At 44.2% G+C, this 27544-nt stretch overlaps 1 protein-coding gene across 3 annotated transcripts in view; it reads right to left on the bottom strand.

Moving 5' to 3' along the window:
• The window catches only part of CMTM8 (CKLF like MARVEL transmembrane domain containing 8), a 108956-nt gene that overhangs the window by 2523 nt on the left and 78889 nt on the right, over nucleotides 1-27544 (bottom strand). The window contains exons 2-4 of one of the 3 annotated variants that reach the window (XR_004300104.1): nucleotides 15311-15484; nucleotides 4873-4989; nucleotides 3102-3256 (exon numbers count right to left, since the gene is read on the bottom strand). Coding sequence is in view for 2 of the 3 variants with exons in the window: in XM_032408861.1 (XP_032264752.1) it covers nucleotides 3173-3256; nucleotides 4873-4989; nucleotides 15311-15484 (375 nt within the window). In the remaining variant the exon portion in view is untranslated. Of the gene's footprint in view, nucleotides 1-2342; nucleotides 3257-4872; nucleotides 4990-15310; nucleotides 15485-27544 lie in introns of those variants that run through there. The other 2 variants (XM_032408861.1, XM_032408860.1) reach the window with 2 other exon arrangements.

The raw sequence follows: 27544 nt of genomic DNA, 5'->3' as shown, positions 1-27544 counted from the left end.
AATAAAAACTAAGACAACAAGAGGAGGGAGAAGAGATGTGGGCCAGGCAGCGACAAGCTCCTCTACTTCCTTCCTTCCTGGATTTAGTTATTCTGAATATTCTAGGGAAAAACCTCTGTCATTGACATTCAAGTTTTCTCAAAACATACCTTCCAAATGCAATGTCTCTTCAGTCAACAACTATGTCAGCCACCTTCCTTAGTTTCTGAAATCATCACCTGTGTTGCCAAGCACTTTCCCTCAAGCCCGATCTTCTTCTGTAGAGCAAACACCTAAGTTCACCCACCCTCCAACTTGTAACCAGACTTATTCTAATCTTGCCCATTACTCTCAGTCAGCCACATGGGGATAGTCATCCTACTTTCCTCCACAGCCATCTGCTTGAGCCCCACACTTGGCAGCAGCACACTGCCAGAACTTCCACGTAAGGCCAAGTGAACAAATGCTTCTTAGGTTGTCATCTTACAGGGTGTGTGTTTGCTCATGCGCCCCAGCTTTATATGCCCGAATTATTTTTTCCTGTGAAAAATCCATCTTCTCCATTAAAATAATAATTGTCTAGGGGATAGAAATACAAACTTTAAATTGATTTTTTACCTGGGCCTGTATCTTCAGTTAGTATTTTTAAATGTCCATGCTCTATGCAGACAGCACTTTATGTATTTAAACCTTTTTGTGGGCTGATAGCCTGAAGGGATTTTTCTGTGAAACCAGTGACTTTTAAATGTACAAAAATAATTGATATTGAACAGTCTTGTCTCTAGGTTTTCTTATAGCTTTCAAATATTGGCTAAATATTTATCCTTTGGGGCTATGAGTTGGACCTTGCAATGGAGAGAGATTAATTGCCTAAAGTGTGTCATTGATTGGCCATAAGTGGGTAAATACATCAAACTCAAAACCCACCAAGCTCCACCAAAAAGGACGTGATGGTCTGGGGAGGGCAGATGGTGAGCACAGATACCAGAGAACAGTTTAAGCACGTTGTATACTATCCTTGTACTAATATTTTTCAAACCCCAGAAACCTATTCTTTTTGTTATGTTGGGTGAAGCACATGTGGCTGTTTGTTTTTCTTTCTTAGGAGAAAAACTGAAGCAGTTCAAAATTTACAGCTTCATCTGAACAAGAGAATCATTTTGTTGTCTAAAAACCCACACTTAAAAATTCATGAACAAAGTCAGTATTCAAAAGAGGAAATAAGAATTTCCTTTCAGTTAAAAAATTATGTTTTTCTGGGTTTTGTTTTGTTTTTTTGGCAAACTCTCAGGATAACAAAAATGGTCAAGCTCTGAGAAACCACACATACAAACAACAAATACTCCTGCATGGACACAAATGAGTACTGTTCTCTTGAAACCGATCTCTCTGGTTCTACTGGTTCAAAAAAGACCTATCGGTGTAGTCTTTTTGGAGAATATTTCAAAGTGGTTTATGGAACTTTTTGCCGTAGAAGTCACTTCCTATAAATGGGGCCATGATTATAGAAATCACACACACACACACACACACACACACACACACACACACACACGCACACCCCACAGGGGGTGGGGAGGACATAAAACAGGCTTCTTTCTTGACAGCTGTTTCCAGAAGTTTCCAGAAACAGACCCATCTGGAGGTTACAGTTTTTCTGCCTTGTGTGGAGCTTTGGTTGCAATACAAAGTGCTTAAAACACCCACCAAGTACATGGAAGATGAATATGCCTCTGTGAGTGAGAGAGAGAGACGAACAGAGAGGCAGAGCACACAAATTCTGACTAGTGATTTCAGCTTGTCTTGCAAAATCGGCGAGTCGGAGGCTGTCCTAGTGATGGCGAGGGAGGCAGCTTCCCTCGGATTGCAGCCCTGATCATCTGCACGTTGGACTCAGACCGGCCTCCTGTACCCCAACACCCACCCACTCCCACACACTGGGTCTCTACACTCACCTCATTCTGGTGCCCCCCTCCCCACTACCTATTTGGATCCAGAACTGTGGATGGGTCTGTGGTGGGTGTTAGACGCCGAAGAAATCCTAACCCTCCTATGTAGAGGTAAACAGAACTTGGGTAAGAACTTACAGTTAAGCAAGAAGACCTACCAAACAACTAGCAGCAGTAAGAAAGAGCATTGCTCGCGGGAGACTGGAGGCCACAGGAGTTATGCCCACAGGGTACGCAACTAAGACTTTTCACTGTCGTCAACTACACTAATGTTTCTGTGGTTTTTTGTTTTTCAAAAGAAGCCCATGTTGAAAAATCACCCAAGGTACACTGCCATACCAGCAAGAACCATACTGCCTCAACACACTTCCTCTAAATACACATCTGCCTGGCTGCCTGGGGTTCTTCCCACCATCTGATGGTATCTCATAACAGTGCCACAAAATATTAGTTCTGGAGTCTGGAGACGTGGGGTCAGGTGGTTTCCACAAAGTACAGTACACGCGTCACTATGGTCAGCAAGTATCTTAAGGTACACGCAAGTATTTATCGGTTTAATGGTTATGCACTTTTTTAATATGTATTAGGAAAAAATTGCCACACAGCACATCAGTCTGGGCACTCAGCACCATCACTTAGGTTATTACTGAACTGCAAGGCCAGTGTCTCATTACATGCTTTCTGGGTCAACTGGTTAGCATGTGAGAACCATGACCACTGATGATCCCCAGTCTCGGGGAGAAGGGTCTCTCCTACTACCCTGGCCTGGTGGCTGTGGACAAGGGTGTCTGGGCAATACTACAATTGGGCAGCCTTGTGAGGATGAAGATTTACCCACAGCACCCAACCTTGGGCTTTGGCAGTAGGTCTCCTTTCTCAAATCAGACACCTTACCCAAGATTTTGAAACATTTAATCAGAAAAGAATCTGGCATTTTAAAAAGTTAGGTTTACAAACTCGACACAGTCTTAACATTAGCAATTTATCTATTTATACACTAAGAAAACAAGGTCCATGAAGACATCAACAAGATATTTAAGAGTTCCTTATAAGCTACAACAATTTGCAAATAAGTATCCAGTTTAACTGTAACAAACCACTGTGAGCAAATTTAACTAAGTATATAAAAACATTAGTTAAATATAATTCTCTGGAAATATACATTATACCTACAGTTTGTTGTTGCTGTTTTTTTACAGTGAGATTCTTCCTGCTTTCTCCTGTTTAATTCTCAAAATGGCAAATCACTGTATGGTCCTGGATCTCCAAGCTACAAAACTGAAATATGTGTTTCCAGCATAGCAGATGGTGACCAAAAAGGCGAAGAACTGGAGAAAACAGAGGATAATAGAAAGAGGGCTTAGGGCACATTCTAATTAGCAAAAGTTATCATTTCACCTCCATTGAATCAGGCACTCATAGCATCCCTTGACTCCAGGCTTTCTCATCTAAAATTGCTTTATTGGTTCAACTACCTTCCTTCTGAAATGATCTCTGGCTATGCTGGTTGTTTGGGGTTTTTGTTTTGTTTTTTGTTTTTCTTTTTGAAACATATCTGGAAAGCTTGTAGTTTTGCTCAAATAACCACAGGGTGTTCACTTCAGGGTGAGTATGGTGGTGTGTATCTGAGAAAAGCACATGTATTCCTAATTTAGTATAGACAATTTTAGACCAGGGCTTAACCTCAGATTGCCATAGGGTCAGTTACATAAAGGAGTTGAGTGGGTGGGAGGAAGCGATGAACCCACAGGGTGTGAATGGTGAGCAGGGAAAAAGCAGGCCCCTCTGAAGGGGCAGCCAATGCCCAGGTCTGGCTGATTCTTGCTGTATGATAGCTTGAGCTTAGTGCTGCTAAAGCTTGTGATTAAAAAAAAAAAAAAAAAAAAAAAATTTTTTTTTTTTTTTTTAAAGTAGGCTTCATGCCCAGCATAGAGCTCAATGTGGGGCTGAACTCACGACCCTGAGATCAAGACCTGAGCTGAGATCAAGTCAGACACTTAACTGACTGAACCATGAGAGCACCATGCTCTCTACCTTTAAATAGAGATTTTTGAATATAAATATCAGAATATAAGAAATAGGGGAGGGGGGTGCCTGGGTGGCTCAGTCGGTTGATCAAGTGTCCAACTCTTGATCTCGGCTTGGGGTCGTGAGTTCAAGACTCATGTTGGGCTCCACACTGGGCATGGTGCTCACTTTAAAAATATATATATATAATGAACGGCTGTGTATCATCAATCAGTTTTAACATGATCATTTTGGTATTCCTGTTTAACTGACCCCCACCCCCCCTGCCTGCTATGCTGCCAATTACTTCTTTTGGGAATGGAATATTTTAAGGCCAATCTCAGAGGAACTTCTAAAATTAGTTTTTAAAATCAGAACTACAATACACATTAATGGTTTTAATATGCAAATAGTATGGAAGCACATAAATTAAAAAGCAGAAGCCCCTCAGGCTGCTCCCTTCATCATCCAACCACAGTCTCTGGAAGGAACCTCTGTTCATGTATGCTTTCCCAGGCACTCCCATCGCATAAACAAACATCTCCACTTCTTAAGTAAAAATAGAATCATAGTGTGCTCATTTTTTTTTTTTTTTTGCAACTGTCTCCCCACTTGAACTGTAGCCAGTAGAATTATTCTTAGAGTGCCTCAAATATTTTTTCTTCCTCAAATACTTATTTTGTTCCAGCTATTTGGCTTTCACTCAAGCTGGGTCTTTTAACCTCTGTGCACTTCAGGCGATCAGGAGGCCCCAGTAATTTTTGATGCTTTTAAACCAACAAGTTAATTGCCAGTGTCTCGAGTGCAGGTGAGTCTTTCCCGCCCCTACAGATAACTTGGTCCTCCTCCTGGACCCCCAGCCCCACCGGGAGGAGGAGACCGTGACCCTGACCATGCAGGAAGGGGGTGGGGCAGGTGAAAGGGCTTGCTCACTCACCGATGAGGCTGCCCAGCTGTTGAAATTGTGGCTGTCTCTCTCGGGGGAGACAGAAGACGCATCCACCACAGCGGCTGAGAGGTATAAGACGAAGGCACTGCCATTAAAGCACAGACCCTGGGGGAGATAGAGGGGTGGAGTGGTCAGGGAGCGTGGAAGGTCTGGGCACCTCTGGATCTCTGTAGTGGCCAGAACTGCACGCCAGGCGTGGTAAGGGGTGCATCTGGACACTTGGAGGGGGCAGGGATGAGGGCTCTGAGAAGCAGCTCATCAGTGCCTCCAGGAGGAGGGGCTTCCTACCAACTTTTACACAGCACACCCAGACACCCCTCACCTGCCCCCAAGACACCCAGGCTGCCTTGCTTGTCCCTTCGGCCACCTCTCTCTCTCACTTTGCTTTTGATCCTTGCTTCATCCAGATTTCAGCCTTGGTGACCTACTGGCTGAGGAAGACAGGCAGCTGGGGTTCCCCAGCGAGATCTGCCCAGACTGCGGCCCCAGCAGCCACAGCCTTTCGGCACCTGTCCCTGACCCAGAGCTGCGAGATAGCTCTTCCCAAAGCAGGCCCAGCTGATCTATTCCCCAGGCTAAGCGGAGGGGGGGGAGGGGGGGACGACATTTAGGTGAACTCCTCAATCCTAGCAGCAAGTTCTTAAAAATGAAAAGAAGATTATACATATTAACAGAACCCTTTCGGAACTAATCTCACTTCTGGCTTCATCTTATTTTTTCCTATTCTTAGAGAAGAGAGAGGTGTAAATCCAATAGATATTTGGTTTTCAGTTATACTTAAACTCTCGGAAATCAAACTGTGAAATGTGCCAAACTTCACCCCCGTCTGAACAAGGGTGAGAGGTGGGGATGGGGTGGGGCCAAACTGATGCAGAAGACCAATGCTTATACAGGTAGGAAGAGGGTGGGCTCTCAGGAGTAGGCCCCCCATGGTCTTACAGCTCTCCCTCAGTCATTCAGAGAGACGGGAATGGGTAGGGGTAGGGGGGAAGCAGTATCTTTTTCTTCTAGGAGAAAGGCACATAGAATTTTCCAGATGCAGGTCCTTCTGAGGTGGGTTGTGTATCCCTCTTACCACCTCCACACTTATATTGTTCTGGGTTAAGGAGATTAAACTTTATGATAAGGGTCAGTCCCAGGATTCAGGCTGCCCAGGATGCTCATCTGCCATTAGAAATGTGTCCCCTGGGGCACCTGGGTGGCTCAGTTGGTTAAGTGTCTGACTCTTGATTTCGACTCAGGTCATGATCTTAGGGTCCAGGGATCAAGCCCTGCATTGGGCTCCCCACTCAGCAGGGAGTCCGCTTGAGATTCTCTCTCTTCCTCTCCTCTCCCTCTGCCCCTTCCCCTCACTCTCTCTCTCCCTAATAAATAAGTCTTAAAAAAAGAAATGTGTCCCCAGGAAGTCCTGGTTTCCCTGGTGATTCATTATGTTTGCTGGTTGTGGGGGTTTTTGGTCCAGGAACACATCTGTGCATTTTTTTAAAAATCTAGTTTTTTTGTTTTTTGTTTTTCATTTCACATTACCTCTAGAGATTTGCACATTTGCTATTTGCCAAGTAAAGGACTTCCTACTTTTTTTTTTTTTAAATGCTGAAACAGTTCAATGTAGTTACCTCTGAGGGGTGTGAGACTTTAGTTTTCGTTTTGTGGCCTTTTACAGGTAGTGGTATTTATTTAATAAATTAGCCATGTAGTACATTTGAAACATTAAAATGCTTAAGAAAAAAATTAAAAAGTAATGCATGTCCATGGTAACCAAACAAAATCCCGTCTGGACAGAACAATCTGGAGTAAAAAGTCAGTCTACTCCTTTCACCTCAACCCTTTCCTTTGAGATATAAACCACCACCCAATCCTATACAAACAGAGCCATATAGTCAGGCATCTCAGTGGGGGTTTTTCTGTTTTGTTCGGATTTTTTTCTTCATTGAGAAAGATACCAAGGGCAATTTTACTTGTCAGTCCAAACAGATGGACCTCATTTCTTGTCATGACACAAATACCTCAGAATTTAACTCTTCCCCTGTTGATGGGCATTTGATGTTCCTAGCTTTCTCGGGATTACCAACACTGCTGTGAGGAATGTCTTTAAACATGTATTTGGGGGCACCCATGCATGTCCAGTCCCCATACAAGGAGAGAGATGAATGAGAGAGCTTCCAGGAGGCCAGCCCGGCCAGGACCACCCTGACACAGGCCCGGGCCGTGTCCCCTCTGCCGTGTGGGTGAAGGGCTGGAGAGGGAGTGGGGACACGACTCCATACTAAGTGTGGCCCAATCCATTTTTCCAAGGAAATGAGAAATTCGGTTTCCCTTGGAGGGAAGCGGGGAAGGGCTTCCTTCCCCCACACACCACCCCGAGGGGTCCCGACGGGTTCTCACAGCCTCTGTTTCGCTACCTCAGAGCCCAACCTACTGGCCCCCCATCTTCCTAGGACTCCCAAAGTAAGTATGTCTGAGGGATGCCTGGAGTGGGAACCTAGTGAAAATAGGTGGAGAGAGGGAAGAAAAAAGAAGGGCAAAGAACCCGGACCTGAGATTGTTATAGAGGTTAAAAAAGAGATCCGTGTGGCTACAGAAGGCAAGGAGGGCAATGGCGAAGCTTCAGCAGGCTCTAGAATAGCACTGAGCTTCACGGAAACACAGACTGTACTGCTCTCGAGAAACAGGACCCGAGTCCGAGACTGTTCAAGCTGAACGATCAGGGAGCCCCTCCAACTCCCACGCCAGTTCTCAAACCACCCCTGGGCCCCAGGGAACAGAGAACAAATACAGTGTCTTACAAAAGGTTTCCAACTGTTCCTTTTTGGGAGAAGGTGGAGGGAGGCTATTCTTTTCTGAAATTCGATCCCTCTTTGGTATAAAATGTCCTTTCCCCCAGATAAAGGCACCCATAGATAAAAACCCTCAAGCAGCTAGCGACCTTGTTGACCCTCCACACCGTATTATTGGTATCCACAACTGACCAAACCTAACTGCTAAGAACATCTCATCCCTTCCCAGTAGAGGGGAGGTAGGTTCTTTCAGTTTCAGAGAATTCCTGAAGGTTAGAACCAGGGCACTTGTGTCCCCTGAGAGCCAAGCAGACTCCAGGGTGGACAACTGTGGTTGGCATCCAGGGACCTGCATCCCATTCCTATCAAAATCCTCTCAGCATCTCAGTTTCTTTACCTGCCAAACGGAAATAATCCGTTCCCTCTTTGCAGTTAGTGTGAGGTGAAATGTTGTAAGATATGAAGGACCCAGCCTGACCTCCGGCACACAGGTGTTTCATAAATGGTGGCTGATGTTGTCAACGGAAGGAGGCCTCACCCTCCACCCTCTGCCCTGTGCCCAGTACTGCTCAGAGTGCTTGCAATGAAGCCAACAGGGATGAGCTGCAGAGGACAGATCCTCAGAAAAAGCTTTTGTGGAGGTCCTGGTGCTTAGTGCTCTGAGGAGGACAGACTGTATTGCTTTGAAGTTTTAGCTCAGATCAGATTTGTCAGAAAGCATTCATTGCAGCCTCTCTGGGTAAATGATATTGCCCAGGAGCTCAGAGGTGCTCGCGGGAACCTGCTGTGGTTCCACTCCATGTTAAGGATGGACATAGTAACTCTGCACCTGTATTCTCCTCAGATGCAAGAGGAAAAATGCTTATTGTCAAGCCAAGTCCAGTGCAAAGCTCATGCCTTGTCAAGCAAAGAGCTAAAGGCAAAACTTATGAGACTCTGCTTTTTGTAGTGTTCCATGGGTGGTCTCCCAGCCAAACTCCCAGGGGACTAAAACCAGGTCTACTGCTCCCTTTTCTTTAATCTTAGATTTCTCAAATGCTCTGACAACCAAATGTAAATCCCAAAGTCATTAGGCAGCAAAAACTGGCTTGCACTGACACAGGGGCAATGCAGTCTTTAGCATCCCTCTTAGCAGGAAAAATGCATGTGTTCTTGCAGAAATATTAACATGTCTGATTACAGTGTTGCCCCCAGACTCAGAGGGAGGGGTCACCTTATGTAATAAATGCACCAGATTACTTCTTTCTAAAATTTGAAAAAAAATTGTGATTGCAAACATATCTAGCCTAAAGGTTCCAGGGAAGGGGTGTGGACCTATAATTATCTGTAAACCAGTGTTTCCTACACTTTAGGTGCCTAAGAATTATCTGGAAAGCTTATAATACAGATTGCCAGATACTCTATAGAGCTTCCGATTCAGTAGGTCTGGGGCAGGACCAAAGATTTCTAATAAGCTCCCATGTGATGCTGCTGGTCCAGGGACCGCACTTTGAGCAGCAAAATTCTAGAAGGTTCACTTCACCCTGGCACCAGAAGCCCATCAGCTGCCTCAGCAGAGTCCTGGGTTGGCCTGACCCTTGCCATGCTCCAGTTGGTGTGGGACATACAGTGAGGGCCAGCATCTGAACCAGTCTGTTCCTGCAAGAGGTTCTGCTGGGCACAGGTAATAAAGATCTGACACCTTAGTTGTTACACAGGAAAACTTTTCCCCCAGATCCCACTTTGGATATCCAGTTAACACTGCTTACCCCACTCACAAATGCTTTGAGAGGTTTCGCAAAGGGGCTTCTCAGAGCAGGGAATAAAAATCCCCCAACCCGAAGTCAGACATGTTTGACCTGTAGCAGCTGCTGGCTGCAAAAAAGTTTTTAAAATTTGGCTAAAAATATTTTAAAAGTGAAAGAGTTCACACAAAAGCCCAGATTTCTGGATTGCCTTAGGGAGGGAAATAACAGAAAATCTAACAATTCTGAGAGCACGTTTCCAATTTATTTCTCCGGGAAGTGAAGAATATTCCCCAGTTGATTAAGATGCCCAAAAAGTGTGCGTCTGGGTGGCGAGAATTCAACACTCACTGAATTTATGCTCCCTTGCATGACTTGTCTGGTCTTTCCACACATGTGAGTGTGTAACCTCTAAGGTGGAGGCTGATGGTCTTGCTTGATAAGATGAAGGATTAAGGGGCGCCTGGGTGGCTCAGTCGGTTGGGCATCTGCCTTCAGCTCAGGTCATGATCCCAGGGTCCTGGGATTGAGCCCCACATTGGGCTCCCTGCTTGGGGGAGCCTGCTTCTCCCTCTCTTTCTGTCTGCCACTCCCCCTGCTTGTGCTCTCTTTCCCTCTCTCTGACAAATAAAATCTTAAAAAAAAAAAAAAAAAGATGAAGGATTAAACAACTCTAAAGGGCCTACAAGTCCTGGTCTCCTGACTGCTGGTTGGGGTTCTTATTTATTACTCAGGCAGAGGCATGCCTGGAGTGGAACAAGATCAGAAAAAAATGCTGGACAGAAGTCAAGAGAGATGGACCCCAGCTGTGTGTGCATCTGGGCAAAGTCATGAGGCTCTAAATCTCAATTTTCTTATTTATAAAATGGGGATGCACATCATGATGATAAATTCTGATCATGCAAATCAAAGCATTTTAAAACTAGGAAGTGCCAGAAGGGAGCATTATTTAAAAAAAAAAGTACCATTAAAAGCAATATTTCGATTTTCTTTTTTTTTTTTATTTTAAGTAATCTCTCCACCTAATATGGGGCTCAAACTTACAAACCCAAGATCAAGAGTCTCATGCTCCAGGGGCGCCTGGGTGCCTCAGTCGTTAAGCGTCTGCCTTCGGCTCAGGTCATGATCCCAGGGTCCTGGGATCGAGCCCCGCATCGGGCTCCCTGCTCTGCGGGAAGCCTGTTTGTCCCTCTCCCTCTCCCCCTGCTTGTGATCCTGCTCTCACTGTGTCTCTCTCTGTCAAATAAATAAATAAAATCTTAAAAAAAAAAAGAGTCTCATGCTCCACTTGATGGAATGAGCACTGGGTGTTATATGCAAATGATGAATCACTAAATTCTACCCCTGAAACTAATAATATAGTATATGTTAACTAAACTGAATTTAAATAAAGAATGAAAAAATATATAGTTTTTGGAACCCAAGCCACCGGGCGGTAGACCATCCAAGCAGGCTCACGGAGAGGTCATGTGTAGGTATTCTGGCCCTGGCTCTGGCAGAGGTCCCACTGACAGGCAGTATCAACTGCTAGACGTATGATGATTCCAGCCTCCAACCACCTTCAAGCCAGCCCAGCTGACTGAGGAAGCAGAGATATACTGTCCTGCTGAGCCTTTCCCAAATTACAAATTTATGAGTAAATTAAATGTTACTGCTTAGGAGAAAAAAAAAGTCTCATGCTCTACCGACCGAGCTAGAGCATTATTTTAATTTTTTAATTTTTTAATATTAAAATTATAATTTTTTTAAAGATTTTTTATTTTTTATTTTTTTTTAAAGATTTTATTTATTTATTTATTTGAGAGAGAGAGTGAGAGAGCGAAAGAGCACAAGAGGGGGAGCGGGAGAGGGAGAAGCAGACTCCCTGCCAAGCAGGGAGCCCGATGCGGAACTCGATCCCGGGACTCCAGGATCATGACCTGAGCCGAAGGCAGTCGCTTAACCAACTGAGTCACCCAGGCGCCCAAGATTTTTTTTTTTTTTAATTAGACAGAGAGTACAAGCAGGGGGAGTGGCAGGCAGAGGGGGAGGGAGAAGCAGACTCCTCGCTGGGCAGGGAGCCCGATGTGGGGCTTGATCCCAGGACCCCGGGATCACGACCTGAGCCAAAGGCAGACACTTAACTGTCTGAGTCACCCAGGCACCCCTAAAATTATAATTTTTTATTTTAAATTTTTATTTAAACATTTTATTTTTACATTTTAAAATTTATTTTAAAATTTTAAATTTACATTTTAAATTTTAAGCCACTGGGTGGCTCAGGTGGTTAAGCGGCTGACTCTTTCCGCTCACGTCATGATCTCAAGGCCTTGGGATTGAGCCCCACGGTGGGGAATCTGCTGGACGATTCTCGCTCTCCCTCTGCCTTTGCCCCTCTCCCCATTCTCTCTCTCTAAAATAAATAAATCAATCTTTAATTTTTTTTAATTTTAATGTATTAAAATATCTTTAAATTTTTTAAAATTAAAAATTTTTAATGTAAAAAATCAGTGAAAAGTATTTTAGGCTTAGAGAAGAGAGAGACTAGAGATGATCTGGAACAGAAGTCAGCAAACTATGCGCACAGGCCAAATCTGGCCCACAGCCAGTTTTTGGGAATAAAGTTTTACTGGGAAGTGGATCATGTTCATTCATTTACAAATTGTCTACAGACGATCTCATGCTGCAAGCAGAGTTGAGTAGTTGTGACAGAGATTGCATAGCCTCCAAAAGAGAAAATACTTACTGTCTGGTCCTGTATAGAGGAAGTTTGCCAAGCCCTGATCCAGACAGCATACCTAGGAATTGAGACTCAGCAGGAGTGGAATGAAAGGTACTGCTCATTCCTGCATCTCACCCATTTGCTCTCCTGTGACAGTTTCCAAGTTCTCTTCTTCCAAGTTCACAAGCACTTTGCTCAAGACATCCTTTTAAGACCCCTCTTTTTCCAAAACAGCATTCCTTACATTCCCCCAGGTCCCTTGGACTATATGCCCTCACCTGGTATTCCCATGTGACTGTTACTTTGAGGTGCTCAAGGCTGAGTAAGAGGGAACTGCTCTGCCTGACTGCCTTGAGCTGGGACATCAGTCTTTTTTCCTGCCTTTGGGCTTAAACTGAAACATCAGGTATTCTTGGGTCTCAGGCCTGGTGCCTTTCAGACTAGAACTTAGAGCATCAGGTTCCCTGGTTCTCAGGCCTTTGGACTCAGCCTGGAACTACACCATCAGCGTGCCTGGGTCTCCAGCTTGTGGACAGCAGATCTTGGGACTTCTTCCACAATCATGTGAACCAATCCCTTCCAGTAAATCTCTTTATATATACACACACACATACACACCCTAATGCCTATGCTTCTCTAGAGAACTCTGACTAATCTAGAATTTATATCGAGAGTGGGGTAGACAGATTTTAGAACCAGGAGTGGGGTGGTGCTGTAACAAAGATCTAAAAATATAAAACTGGCTTTGGAACTGGATAATGAGTAAAGGCTGGAGAGTTTTGAGGAGTATACTAGAACTATGGATGTTGAAGGTGATTCCAGTGAGGACTTAGGAAGAAAAGAGAAGAGGCTAAGACAAAGCTTCCATCTTCTTAGAGAATGCATAAATAACCACAGACAGAATCTTAGTAAAAATATGGATGTTGAAGGCCATTGTGGAGAGATCTCAAATGGAAATGGGAAACATGTTTTTGGAAACTGGAGGAAAGGTGATCCTTGTCATAAAGTGGCAGAGAATTTAGCTGAACTGTGTTCTAGTGCTTTGTGGAAGACAGAGCTTGCAAGCAAAAAACTGGATATTTAAATGAGATTTTTTAAGCAAAGTGTTAAAGGAGCGGCTTGGTTCCTCCTGTTTATAGTAAAATGCACAAGGAGAGAGGTGAATTAAAGAAGAAATTGTTAAGCAAAAAGGCAGCAGAACTTGAAGGTTTGGAAAATTCTCAGCCTATCCATATTGCAAAAAAATAAGAAAACTTGGGGTGCCTGGGTGGCACAGTTGGTTGAGCATCCAAATCTTGGTTTCAGCTCAGGTTGTGATCTTGGGGTCATGGGATCAAGCCCCGTGTTGGGCTGTGCACTCGGCATGGAGTCTGCTTCGGACTCTCTCTCTCCCTCTCCCTCTGTTCCTCCCCCCAACTCTCTCTCTCTCAAATAAATAAATCTATTAAAAAAAAAAAAGAAAGAAAAAGCTTGCTCTGAAGAGAACAGTACAGGTGTGGCCAAACAACCATTTGATAAAGAGATCATGGGTGCAAAACACAGATCTAATCATGTGTCAGTAGAAGCCAGGAACAGGTAAGGGATTATACCGGTGAAACACTGTTAGTTTGAATGAAAAGGGGTGCAGATGGGACAAAATAAAGGAGTGCTGTTGAACTTCTTGGAATCTATATGATAGAACCATAGAGCCATTTGGCTGTGAATATGTGCCAATTTTTAAGAAAAAAGAATGAGTCACCCAAAGGCTCATTCAGAGATCATCAGGCCCTGGGGGCAGGCTGGTTCCTCCTCAGTTTCAAAGGGTAGGCTGCCTCTCTGGTTTCTGTGAGCCTGGATGTGCCCACCCCAGTGCCTCAGGGGCAGGTCACCCTGCAGACGCATAGGGGTGACAATGCCACCCCAGTGGGCCTGGAGGGCAGAGCACTGAACCAAAGAGGCTTATCCTGAAGGCTTAACATCCCATGGAATTTGCCTTGTAAGTTTTGGGCTTGCCTTGGACTCGCCACCCCATCCCTCCTCCCTATTTCTCCCTTTTGGAATGGGACCATCTATCCTGTGCCTGTCCCACCACTGTATTTTACAAGTACATAACTTGTCGGGTTTCATAGGCTCGCAGCTGGAGAGGAATTCTGCCTCAGGATGAACTATACCTCCAATCTCACCATACTTGATTTAGATGATATTTGGGTGAAACTTTGGCTCTTAGACTTCAGTCGATGTTGGAATGAGTTAAGACTTTTGGGGATGTTGAGATGGAATGAATGTATTTTGCATGTTAGAAGGGCATGATTTGGGGGAGCCAGCGGCAGAATGTTATGGACTGAATGTCTGTGTCCCCCCAAGTGCACACATTGAAGCTCTGATTGACAACGTGATGGTATTTGGAGATGAGGCATTTGAGAGGTAATTAGGGTTCGATGGGATCAAGAGGTTGGGATCCTCTTGATAGCATCTGTTCCCATCCATGTGAGGCCACAGAAAGACAGCAGACATCTGCAAGTCAGGAAGGGAGCTCTCACCAGAGACCAGCTCTATTGACACCTGATTGTGGACTTCCAGCCTCTAGAAGTGTGAGAAATCAAGTTCTGTCATTTAAGCTACCCAGTCTATGGTATTTTGTTATGGCGCCAGAGCCGACTACGACAGGTACATTTTCTTATCTATTTCATCCCAGACCGTGTGTTCCCCTTAGTTTATGCTGCACCCACCATGGTGCCCGGAGCCAGGACAAGCATCCAATCACCCTTGACTGCACTTGCTTGCAAATATGAAGACACCTATTTATGCTAACAGCAGTTTCATTTTTCATTCTAACTCTGCACACACTGTGCATCCCAACATCAAAGAGCTCTGTGCACAAAGGGCCAAGGTCGTGGCCCCAGGAGGGGTTTAAAGGAAGTGAGATCTGCCGAGGCTGGCGCCCCGATGTACTTATTTCCAGGTGATGGTGTGTATGAGGAACTAATGAAGAACTGAATTTCTCTTCATTCAGTCTTCTGAGAACTGGTTTGCTATTTTTGCCTAAAAGAAATTCCTGGACCTTCCAATATGCCCAGTTCCATACTCAGGTATAAAACACCTGCTATGTTGGGTTCTCCCTGGCTTTGTCCCCTGCTTTGCTGGCAGAGAGACAATCCTGAATTGTTGGACTAAGGACAAGGAAGGACTAAGTTCAATCCTACCTAGTGGGCAGTGGACAAGAAGATGACCCCTGGCTTCCTTACCACCGTTGTCCAGGGCACCTGGGGAATCCTGGTGTAGGTCATTGTTATGTAGATGATGAGGAAGAAGACGGTGAGGACCCAGTAAAATACAGCTACGAACATGACCCAGCCAAACGCGGGGACCCGGAAGTACTCAGTTCCAGCGATCAGCGTCCACACCAGCAATCCCAGAACCTGTAAAATCGCAGAGGCAGTTTGAAAGAAAAGGGAGACACAAGGAGAAAGTAAAGAAGGAAGCAGGGACAGAGAAAAAAACAATTATACAGAGCGTCATTTATAGCATTTGTTCATATTTACACATAAACGTGACTTATGAATACAAAACAGGGGTTGCAAACTCGCGTGCCCACAAATGCCAGGAAGGTATAAAAGATGAACATGGTAGGCTGAATAGAGATCAGAAAACAAGAAAAACGGTGTCTATTGTAAGGGGCAGTCTCTATTCAGCTCCAGGCAACTGCTGTGGGCCAATCTTTTTCTAAGTAAATTCTAACCCCCAATGTGGGGCTCGAACTCATGACCCCAAGATCAAGAGTCGCATGCTCCACTGACTGGACCAGGCAGGCTCCCCGGTTGTGTGCCAATTTTGCTAGATCTTCCTTTTATTTTTTTTCCCCTCAAGAAAACACAGAAAGTCAAGTTTGTACATGATAATCTTGATTTTTAAATGTTAGCACTAATAATGATTTTTAAAATACTACAAGAGGACATTTTACACACACCTGTGGCTGGAATTTACTCACAGGCTGATGCTTGTCAAGGAACAAGACTGCAGGTCCACTTGAGGTGGTCCATGGAACTGATCTGCTCTCAAGGGATGAACCTCTGAGGATTCCCCACCTGCCACCGCTGCCCCCCTCCCCCCACAGATGGCAAATAACACGTGGCCTGAGAGGGCCTTCAGAAAGGAGAACATGCAGGGGCCCAGTGCAGACACCGGCATTCAGCATTTTAACATAAGTTGTGCATTTATTCCAGCAAGAGCCATCCAAATCTTCACTGCTGATGAATAAGACCAAACCCAAAGCCAAATCAATGTCACCAATTGACTAGAGGAAGATTTCATCAAGGGAAAAGAAACTGATCCAACCTGTGGGCATCTTTAGTCCTGAACAAAGGAAGTCCAGAGCAAAGGATGCATCTTGCATTCCAGCACCTTCCAGGGACCAGGACTTTATTCCTAGGTCGTGAAACAGTTAGTATCCAAACCATACCCCCGGGAGTCCAGGGCAGGCTCTAGCTGATAAGACTCAGGACAAATAATTCTGTTTTAGCTTTCTTTGTGGCATACGGAACAAATTACTACAGGAATTTTAATCACAAATCTAGGAAGATTGTTTTCACTTATTTGTTTAACCCTTGAGAGCACTAAACTCTGCCAGGCTTCCTGCTATCAGGCCCCAAGGATGGGTGGGGCACACATTGAACAGACCCTGCTGTTCATAACTTAAAGTCTAGTGGGAGGAAATATCTGAATAATTATAATTGTGAAAAATGCTACGAAGGAAAATGAAGGGTATGATATGGGTGTATAATAGAGAGATATACCCTTGTTGCAAGCATGGGAAGTGTCAGGGAAGGCCATGCTGAAGAATACCTTAAGACCCAGTAAGAGCTAGCGAGAGGTAAGCAAGAAGACAGCATGGGCAAAGGTCCAGAGCAGGGAGGGGCTTTGCTGCCTTCTAGAACCTATAAAAAAGTGTACTAAGTTAGGACATTGGTGCAAAATGTTAGAGAGATGGGGGTGGGTCAGATTATATTGGCCCAGGTGGCCTAAGAATTTTGTACCTTCTCCTAAGGGCGGTGACAGGGTTTGAGCAAGAGAGTGATAGGACCAGGGTAAATTTTTAATACTGTCACCAGCTAGACCCCAAGACCTGACCTTTACTGCTCACCTGCTTGTACCCACTGACCTTTGTCCCATATTTTTCTTAAGGTCTTCTTTCTAGCTTATCTCTTAACTGAGGCAGAAGACCTGACAGGTATAACATCCTATGATGAAAACTGAAACTAGCCCTCAAGCAACAGCGACTGCCCAGACAAAGAGTTCTGGTGGCCCAGACCCCCCAGATCAGTTTGAACTTAACCCCCACTCACGCCTCTGCAGAGAGACCATGGAGTGAACCAGGGAATGACTGACAGGTACCTTTACCTCATTATAATACTAAATCTCCAGGCACCTGGGTGGCTTCAGTCCATTTAAGCGTCTGCCTTCGGCTCAGATCATGATCCCAGGGTCCTGGGATCGAGTCCCACATCGGGCTCCCTGCTCAGCAGGGAGTCTGCTTCTCCCTCTGCCTCTCTCCCCTGCTCATGCTCACTCGCATGCTCTCTCTCTCACAAAAATAATAAAATCTTTAAAAAAAAAAAAAATCTCCACACAAGCTCCAAGGAGGAGCCCAGCCTCATTTATATAACATACAATGTATGTTCAGGCAGGTTTAAAGTGCATGCACAGCCTTATGCTCCCCTCTACATGCAATGACAAATCTAAATATTCATCCTAACCCTAAATAAAAGGAACCCCTTCACCCTTGCTCAGGGAGTCACGGCTTTGGGAGTGATTCTCCGTGATCTCATCCACTGTGCGACAACTCCACCTGGTGTGGTTTCCATCTGAGTCTCACCAAGGAGCGAATGCACGTTAGTTTGGTTACAATACCACTCTGGCTGCTTGGGGAGAATAGGCATGTGGAGGGGAAGAGGGGGTGTGTGGGAGGAGACAAGCTCACAGACTGTCACAATAGTCCCAGTGGGAGAAGATGACGTATTCAAGACCAAGATGGTGGCAGCGAGTATTGGGAAGTGAGGGAATTCCAGACACACTTTCGAAGTGGCCGGGCCAGGACTCAAATAGATTTAGGTTAGGATAGAGTGGAAAGACATGCAGAGTCTCTGGAAAGATGTATGATGCGTACGAGGGCTGTCACTTCCTCACCTGAACAATGAAACAGGACCAGGTGAAGGGGCTGATCTTTACCACAGCTCCTGAGCTCAGTTTTCAACCTACCCAGCCTGAGGTGGCCAGGACCTCCAGATAGGGATGAGAAGTGGATGCTGCAGGCACAAGAGTGCAGGCCCCTCTTTAAGAAGGAAGATTTACTGTGAGGTCATGAAGCCCTAAGACAGGTTTCCAAGGGACATTGTACACGGCTCACCGCGAGAAGCCCACCTCTCTGCTACAGTTTGGTTGCTGTGCTGGGGAGCACAAAACAGACTCTAAATGTTGCTGCTTCCCCTCTTTATAGAGTTGAAAGTTGCTGTTCTTTTTGTCTGTTTGATATTGTATATAAATTCCAAAGCAATACTTAATGGAGATGTGCTTTTATGCTTACATTCGTGGCAGCAGAATTTATCAAAAGTGAAGATGTACAAAATGAGATAGAATTCCAGAAAGTGCTAAGCCTCATACTAATAGGGTTTTGGGCCTGAATTCATCATAACTGACAGGTAATCTACACACATAGATGTGATACTCATTGGATCAGTGAGACTGGTAGTTAGATGTAATCCAGCATGGTGGGGTCTGAAATAACATCACGGGGTTCTTGATTCAAACTGAAAAGGTCAGAATGGCCCTTTGTTGATGATGCACAGAGGAAACATAACTGCCGTGAAACGTAACACGGCAAACAGGGTTAGGTTGTTTCCCCAGGGGAATGCAAGGGTTTAAGTCTCCAGCACGAGCTTGTGTCCAGCTAGACCGGCTCACCTAACAGCTCTTGGCTCTGAATGCGTTTTTCATTATTAAAGCAAGCAGGGTCCACTGTCTAGAGACGCTTTGTCTAATGTGCTAGCAGTGGTCATCTTTTACACACAGGGACAATATCGTTAACTGAGCCATCTCTCAAAGAGCAGGAATACCTGACCCATGACCTCACCAGCAAACACAGTTAAAAGAACGCCCCCGTCAAGAAAAGAATTCCACCCAAGTGAATTTCCTAGGTAACAGAAATAAGAAGCAAGCCTTTTGTCTCTCACTATAACCAATACTGATGAAAATCACTCTACAAAATGTTAGTCATCTCGTGCTGGGTGTGTGTGTGTGTTTAAGACAAACTCTAGATCTTTATCTGCTTAAGACAAACTTTAAATCTTTATCTGCTTAGACTACAAAAATACTGTTTGTTTTTTGCACTGATGAGCATTTTTTTAGGCTAAGACTTTTTTGAATGGTAAAGCTAAGACTTAAAAAAAAATTCCCGAAGTGATAAATGCAGGTAAAAATAAACACAGAAATACAGAAAGTATATAAAAAATATACAAAGAAGCAACAACCTCCATCCACCAGTTGTAAATTCTCAAGAGAAACCAATATAAAAACTTTAAATCTACCTTTCTTAAATTCTTTTCCTTGAATCTGTAACTACCACCTGTACATCCTTTTCTTTCTCTCTTGAAAATACGGATCACGCTGTGCATGGTGCTTTATGACTTGCTTCTCTCCATGAACAATATCGTGGGGGACCTCCTTCGCACTACTACACGCCGATCTATGCCAATTCTGACAGTTGCCCAGTTTTCTATAATTCATGTAACAAGTTCCCAATTGAGAGAAATTTAAGTTGTCTCCTTTATGCTTATATAAAAATGCCCGGGGAACATTCTTATAATATATACCTGAATCCCAGGAAGGATTCTGAGAGGCAGAATTTCTAGGCTATTTTAAATGTTAGAGGTACTACCAACTTACTCATCCAAGCCTTGTACTAATTGTACTAAAGCATGCTTTTCCCTTCGATCCTGAGTTCCCATGTTTTAAATAATTTAAAACCCGATTTTAAAAAAAGAGATCTTGGGGCACCTGGCTGGCTCAGTCGGTACAGCATGAGACTCTTTTTTTTTTTTTTTTAAAGATTTTATTTATTTATTTGACAGAGAGAGACATAGCGAGAGAGGGAACACAAGCAGGGGGAGTGGGAGAGGGAGAAATGGGCTTCCCGCAGAGCAGGGAGCCCGATGTGGGGCTCGATCCCAGGACCCTGGGATCACGACCTGAGCCGAAGGCAGACGCTTAACGACTGAGCCACCCAGGCGCCCCACAGCATGAGACTCTTGATCTTGAGGTCGTGAGTTCGAGCCCCATGTTGGGTGTAAAGATGACTTAAAAATAAAATCTTAAAAAGAGAGAGATCTCACATTTTACCTTGCCCTGCTTCACCGAATTGAAGCATAGAGAAAAATGTACAAATCTGCAATGAACAACTCAATGAATTTTCACAAACTGCACAAACCTTAATAACCAGCATCCACACCAAGAAACGGAACGTGACCAGTGCCTGGAAGCTCCATTCTCACTTCTAGTTACTCCTTCCCTCATCTAAGGGTAACAATCGTCCTGATTCCTAACAGTCTAGATTACTGTTGCTTGTTTCTGAACTTCATATACATGGAATCCTACAGTATGTATTCTTGTGTTTGGTTTCTTTCACTCAGCACAGGGAGATTCAAGCATGACACTGAACATCGTTTTTTCATTCTCATGGCTACACGGATCACCTGCCCGGCTTGTTAAACCACGGAGGGCTGGGTCCCACTCTCCGAGTTTTTTCAGTAGGTCTACAAGTCCCCAGGTGGTGCTGATGCTATTGGTCCAGAGACCACACATTAAGAACCACTGATGTATAGTACCCTTTTTCTTTCAGTTTACATTTTCCTGATTAGTGGTGAGGATGATATAGCACCCTTTCAAATGCTTATTAGCTACCTCGAGTTCCTTCCTTATTTATTGAGCTCCTTCCTTATTTATTGATATGTTTTAAAAAATCATTTTCTTCCTGATTTGTAAAGGTCTTTACAGAAGAGGCATGGTAACCAACTACATATTGGGCAATATTTTCCCCATCCAGGTTTGTTTTTTAACTGTTTTTTTTTTTTTTTAACAGAGTCTTTTGTCATATGGAAGTTTTAAACGTCTACATAATTGGTCCCCCTTTAGGCCTTCTTCTCTTCCCACCTGCACAGGAAGGTCTTCCTCAACACAGGATTATGCAAATATTCTCCTATATTTTCTTACAGCTTGTATGTATGTTTAGGGTGTTAATCCAACTAGAATTGCGTTCTATATATGGGGTGAGGAAAGGCCAATTTTATTTTTTTCTAGCAGCTAGTCGATTGATCTGTTATCACGTATTGGTGACTTTCCATATACTGGGTCAGTTTCTGGAATCTTCTATTCCTCTCATCTGTGAGACGGTGGCACCAGTGCCAGCCACGGCAGCTTCAGCATGTATTTTAGGCTTCTGGATAAAGATGTCAAATTGAACACGAGTCTAATTTTGCTCCTTCCCCAAACCCTTCTAAAATTATCACGAGAATGGGATGAATAGGAAAGGAGACAAAAGCAACACAGTTTTAGAAGCCTGGGACACATACGGATGAGGGATAACAGATTTGGCCACTGTGAGGAGGCTGGATGGGGATAGTAAAGAACCAAACCACGCTTGCTGCAAGGTCTGAAAAGACTCAGGCATCTCTGGGACTGGAACAGGGACCGAGACAGAAGGGGGGATGGCTCAAGTGAGGAGGATTTGCGGAGAGCTGTTTGAAAGTAGCTGTGTCCTAGATTACTTAAAAAGGGGGGGGGGGGGCACCTGGCTGGCTCAGTCAGTGGAGCATGTGACTCTTGATCTTGAGGTCATGAGTTCAAGACCCAAACTGGGCATAGAGATAAGAGAGAAGGGAGGGAGGGAGGGAGGGAAAGAAGGAAGGAAGGAAAGAAGGAAGGAAGGAAGGAAGCAAGCAAAGAAAAGGAAGGAAGGGCGAGAAAGCAAGAAAGAAGCCATGTCTTAACCTTCCGCCCTACTCTAAGCTACCAGGTGACTGCCCCACCTCTGTGATTGGTCTGTACGTTTATTCTCTAGGTAGGGAATTCTCAGCCTCAGTCCTGTTGACTCAGGGGGTCAACAACTCTTTGTTGTTGAGAGCCGCCCTGTGCAGGAGGTTTGGCAGCATCCCTGGCCTCTACCTGCTAGATGGTAGCAGCAAGTTCCCCATCTCCCTCTTAATGACAATCAAAAATGTCTCCAGAAATTGCCAAGTGTGTCCTAGGAGGCAAAGTCACCCCTGATTGAGAACCACTCTAAAGAAGGTAAAAAAAAAGGGGGGGTGGTCTCGGGATTGAAAAGCATAGTTGAAGGTTTGAGTATCATGCTGAAACAAGAGACTGAAATGACTCTTCAGCGTGAAGACTTCCCCATCCTTTCAATCCCTGACCTTTCCCTTCCATTGGGTTCTTAGGGCACTGGCAGCGAAGCCTTCACTCGCACAAGAGAAAAGACCTTGGGGATTCACCAACACACAGCTTGGCCTGGTCAATCCACAATGGAGTTCAAAGTTGATAAGCCCCATCTATGTGCCTAGAGCATCTGAACAGCTTTGTATTTTTAAAACATAGGCAGACAACCAAGGTTACCAGATCTATGATGACAAAAAAGCCCGTATAATGGGGCAGAGAGCTGAGACCAAAAAACAAACTGGAAGAAAGTAACTTTGAAGAGGGAGAAAAAAAGATCAGTATCCTCAGGGAGAAACGATATTACAGTAGTGAACCAGAAACAGGTTACTGGAAGGACACAAATAGTTCTTCAGGAACAAAATTCGCTTTTGAAATGACAAATAGGATAGCAGACATTAAAAACTCCATGAAAGTGTTACATGATAAAATTGAGAAAACCTTCTAGAAAAGATAGTAAGAAGACAAAAAGATGAAAAAAAAAAAAAAACAGGAAAAGAGGACAATTAGAGGACAGGTCAGGAAGGAGGTCAACTATCCGAATGATACGTTCCAGGAATAGAGGCTAAAGACAAAAGAGGGAAAGAAATCAACCACAAAATAACTCAAGAAACCTCAGAATTTAAGGACATGAATTTCTACACAAAAGGGCTCCCCTGAGAAGCCAGCACAATGGATGAAAATAGACACAAATGGAAAAGGTACATCATGAAATTTCAGGATATCAGGTACAAAGAAAGGATTTTTTAAACTACCAAAGAACAAACAGGTCACCTACAGACCTGAATAGGATCAGAAACAAGAATAGCTTTTTTTTTTTTAAAGAATAGCTTTTAAACTTTACTAAAAGCAGTAGGATATTAGAAGACACAGGCAAATGCTTTCAAATCGGAAAATGATTCCTAACCCATAAATTTACCCAGGAACATTATCAATGAAGAGCAAGAGGAGAATACATTTTTTCCCCCAGACATGCAAGGTCGGCTATGACTCACCAAAATGAGGGCACAAACTTTAAAAAGGAAACATGGTCTAGACTTAGAGTTAACACAGGAGGGAGGTGAGGGCAATCCCCAGGAGGAGGGGAAATCAAGCAGGACAGGTGCCCCGGGCCAGCCTGGGACGGTGACTCAGAAGACAGGCATTGCAAAGGCGATCACCACCTGCTTTATGTCGTTTTACTTTCTTTTTAACCTGGTGAGGCAGTTAGGAAACTGGCTCCACCAAAATGAGGGAGGAAACTAAGAAACAGGAAGATAAGGGATGCAGGAAACAAAAAATTCAGCCCAACACAAAGGCAGAGGGAATTCCAAGGCGAAGCAAGGTCTCCAGGAGAAATTCATCCAGGATAAAAATTAGACTGTGATGATCTGATGTGACTGCCCTTGTGGGAAACCTTCCTGAGAGGCTATTATAGGAAAAATGTGAGACAAATTAGCTACAAAAAAAAAAACCCACAAAAAAAACAAACCTAAGCAAATGGAAACAGCAATAGAAACAACAGTATTGTGTTATGAACTTCGGTAAAAACCAAAAGAATCTACAACAGTTGTTTGTAGTTAGGTGTTCACTACAACACTCCACCCTAAATAATATTTGCATAGAGGTAACAATAAAAACTAAACATTGACTTAAATGAATTATAACACGGAGAAGGGAAATAATGGAGGCGGTGCTCTGGACTGAATTGTGTCCCCCTCCCCGGCAAAAAAAAATTCATATCTTGAAGCCCTGAACCCCAATCTGATGGTATTTGGAGATGGGGCCATTAAGAGGTACTTAGGTTTAGGTGAGGTCATAAGGGCAGGGATGGGATCAATGCTTATAAGAAAAGGTACCAGAAAGCACCCCGACCCCACCCCGCCCCTGCACATGCACTGAAGAAAAGTCATGTAAGGACTCAGGAAGAAGGAGCTGTCTGTAACTCAAGGAGAAAGGTCTTACCAGACACCAACCCTACCAGCACCTTGATCGTGGACTTGCAGTATCCAGAACTGTGAGTGGAAGCTACCTAGTCTATGGACTATTGTTATGGCAGCCCAAGTTAAGACAGATGGTAACAGAAAGTTACTAGTTAACACGTAAAATTGAGTCAGAAGATGGCACTGCTCACAGTATTTGTAACTACGGATATGAGTAAAGCCAGAGGTGTCCTAAGTGGTAGTCTCTGGGGAGGGAGACCCTGGAGTAAGGAGGTATGGGAGTGAGAAGGTTTGTTCTAAGCCCTTCAGTACTGACCTCAATTGATTCCCTAGAATTTTCTGGCTAAGCCACCTACAATAACAGTTTTGATGCTTTCCAATATTTACAGGACTTGTTTTTCTTATGTTGCATTAACTAGAATCTCCAGAACCATCTTCCACAACATGTCAGTGACCATCCTTTTTATTCTACTTTATTGTTCATTTTGATGTTTACATTTGTATGAGGTCTGTTGTTGACAGTGGATGGATACCCTTTGTCAAGCTAAAGATTTTCATTTTTTGGTGAACTAAGGTTTCTTCTCCAACCTCCCTCATAAATGATAGAGCTCAGTTGAATGGATTTTTTGTATCTCCCTTTTACAATTAAGTAGAGTACTCCTAACACAGCTAAACCTTTTGATGAGCCAGGGTCATTAAGAACACTGAATATTTCAATTATTGCCTTGTGCTTTGGCATGGGATTGCTTGCCTCAACTCTGAATGGTACCAGACATCTGTGTTGTTGTTTTTTTTTAATTGAAATCATCAATGATCACCTCTTGAGGCTCTCAGTGAGCTGATTCCAACAGCCCTCCTCTGCCCTTTGTGTGTACATGCCCACACATATCTTTATTCGAATATCCTGCAGACTAAGAAAACAGATGCCTTAAACTTTTTAAAAATCACACTGAAAGACAAAATAAGTTTGTCTATGAGGCTTCTCCTGGGAAGTCAAGTCTATGGTGCCTGTGAACTTTGGGACAGCTCAGAGGAATTACCTGATGGCAATGCTAAAGGCTCTCATTTATTCAAATATCCACCGAGCATCTATGATGAGGCGGGAGTTTCTCTGGCACCACTGTGGGGGGGGGGGCAGGAAATGCTACATTGCTCTAGCACATAGGTTGGCTGATTTATTTCTGTGTTTACTCGTGACTGGTACAAGCACCATCAGTGCATCTGTATTCAGCCTTGAAGACAGATAGGTGACTTCTGATGATTAACGAGGCTACCCGAGGAGCAAGGTACCGGCTCTGCCCAGCTGGCTTTGCCCTGGGGAGCTGCCTTGTTCCAGGTGTGAGCTCAGCCCACCTCTGCTACACCTCGCTGCACTTTCAATCATTTACCGTATTTAATTCCTTGCAATGAAGCGGCCCTGGAAATCAGCTACTGTAGATCTACCCGCTGTCCTCAGAGTAGGTGCATCGGTGGGTATTTAACTATAAACTGTGTGAGTCCCATAAAAGGAAGTAGGCTGATATGACAACGTCAAAGCCTAAGGACCCAACCAAGCCGGGATGGTCGGAGGAAATCTGACATTTGATCAGTGAATGGGAGTTAGCCAGGCAAAATGTGCTAGGTAGAGGGAGTGTTAAAACTGAGACAGATGCCCCAGCTAGCCTGGCACTGTGTCTCCCAGAGGGTCTGTCCTAACACAGGAATATCAGCGGGAGGTCCAGTTCCAGAGCAGGCTGACCCAGGGCCCCGCACTTGGATAGCAGTCTCCAGACAGCACCCTTTCTCAAAGTCAAGGCTCATTCCCTGGTGGTCTGAGGGCCAAAAGAATGTTAGTGCTGGAAGAGAAGTTTAGGAGATGCTCAGAAGCAATGAGCTTATGATCACAGAGCTAGTTAGTGATCAAAGCGGAACCAGCATTCAGTCGGGACTTCCAGTCTGGTGATGTTTTAATTTGTACTGTAAGGTCTTGATTTCTTTATTCTCCCATTTCTTCATTCTCCTTCCCCACTGTCGGAATGATGCTACCACTCATGGTAATTCAGACTGAGAGGCACAGTACACTCAGTGAGGAAACCATGTACTCTGGAGTCAGCCTGCCTGACTTCCACTCCCTGCCCTTGGGCAGGCTACTAACCGACGTGGAAAACCAAGGCAAAAGAAAAATAATTAAATTTCCTTATAACTTATAGTCCACTGATAAGTCCCTGAGACAGGCAGAATGACCTTCCTTTACGAGCTCAACTGCGTCAATGTTGATACTTTGCTAAAGGCAAAACGCAATCTTAGCTTAACATTAGCCTGACTTCCAGGATCCTGTAAGTATTCTTTACATGTAAAAATTCCTTTGGGAAACTTCATCTCCACCTCTCCCCCCCACCCCAAGATACATCAAGATACATGTTAGCAATCATCCCCCAAGCATATGACCCACTGATATACATCTGAAGGGTCTCATGACTAAGGTTTGACTAGGCAGTAGTAAATGACCTTTTCCTAACAACAGCAAGGTCCCGGTCCTAGAAACCTTGCTTCCAAATTCCTTAGAGACTTAGGCTATCCCTGACCCCCTCCCAACTTGAAAGTATATAATGGGCCACTTCTCGCGACCCCATTGCTGCTCTTTCTGCCCATGTGTCCTGACCCTGTGCTTTAATAAAACCACCCTTTTTGCACTGAAGACTCCTCAAGAATTCTTTCTTGACCGTTTGCTCCAAACCCCAACATTTTCACATCGCTAACCAGAGCCTCAGTTTTCTAATCTGTGAAATGGGGATACAGAAACATACCTTGCAGAGTGTGAGAAGACAAAACATTTAAGTAATATATGCACAACAGTGGCTTGGTACCAGCTAGATGCTGTGTCCGTTATTACTACTATGCTAGTATTATTAGCAGGTTTACAAAGACTCAGGGGTGCCTCCCCTGTTCCTTTCTTAGGTAAAAAGCAGCCTTTTCTCTGTAATTCAGGATCTTTACACTTAACATGGAGCCAAGGAGCCCTTTCTACCTCCAGCTCCCTGGATGTACGGCTTGAACTTGAGGGCTCTCCTGTAAGCACTAATACCAACAAGGTGACAG

Source organism: Phoca vitulina, unplaced genomic scaffold (assembly GCF_004348235.1).
Source record: "Phoca vitulina isolate PV1807 unplaced genomic scaffold, GSC_HSeal_1.0 scaffold10, whole genome shotgun sequence".
NCBI lineage: Eukaryota > Metazoa > Chordata > Mammalia > Carnivora > Phocidae > Phoca > Phoca vitulina.
The sequence above is the reverse complement of the archived record's forward strand: the minus strand, read 5'-3'. Positions and strand labels throughout refer to the sequence as shown.